The sequence below is a fragment of the Triticum dicoccoides genome, chromosome 6A, assembly GCF_002162155.2.
Source record: "Triticum dicoccoides isolate Atlit2015 ecotype Zavitan chromosome 6A, WEW_v2.0, whole genome shotgun sequence".
NCBI classification, from domain to species: Eukaryota; Viridiplantae; Streptophyta; class Magnoliopsida; order Poales; family Poaceae; genus Triticum; species Triticum dicoccoides.
Window position 1 is genome coordinate 555,269,017 of NC_041390.1, and position 649 is coordinate 555,269,665.

Sequence of the window (649 nt, forward strand, 5' to 3'; positions counted from 1 at the left end):
CGTGGTCCACCTTTGTACATCATATATACGTGTCTATGCACGAAGAGCAATATATCGTGCAATCATACACTAATTTCATATTAGAACTCACTGCAACATCACCACATTTATCAACTACTGTACTCTTGATAAATAGATAAATACGTATACGTAGTTGCCTGTTGAAATGCGTATACGTATCATGATAAATGAATTCACAGGTCCTATCCTAGAGCTGCAATTCACTCCCCCACCGCCACGCAGTAGCATCAACACGACAAGCGGGAGGGAGGGAGGGAGGGAGCGGGGGTCATCCTCTACTTGTCTGCTCTCGGGACAGTACAGTGAGGTGCCAAGCATGTGACCCTCTTCACTTCCTCAAGAAGTCACGCACCAAACACTTACCCCCATCACCACCACCGCAGCAAGAGCTCCGCCGCTCCGCTCCGCTCCTCTCCCCACCCCTCTTCTGTCCCCTCCCCTCGCCCCCCTTCCTCGACCTCCGGGGGAAGGACTCGGAGAGGCGCGCGCGGCCATGGCGTCCAGCGCTTCCCGGTTCATCAAGTGCGTCACGGTGGGCGACGGCGCCGTCGGCAAGACCTGCATGCTCATCTGCTACACCAGCAACAAGTTCCCCACCGTGAGCACCAAATCTTTCCTCTCTCTCCCC

At 54.4% G+C, this 649-nt stretch overlaps 1 protein-coding gene across 1 annotated transcript in view; it reads left to right on the plus strand.

Moving 5' to 3' along the window:
* The first annotated feature begins 291 nt into the window (after positions 1–291).
* LOC119317878 (rac-like GTP-binding protein 3) overlaps positions 292–649 on the plus strand; it is a 3,755-nt gene continuing 3,397 nt past the window's right edge. The window contains exon 1 of the mRNA XM_037592378.1: positions 292–619. Coding sequence (XP_037448275.1) covers positions 515–619 — 105 coding nt within the window. The 5' untranslated portion in view covers positions 292–514. The remainder of the gene's footprint in view (positions 620–649) is intronic.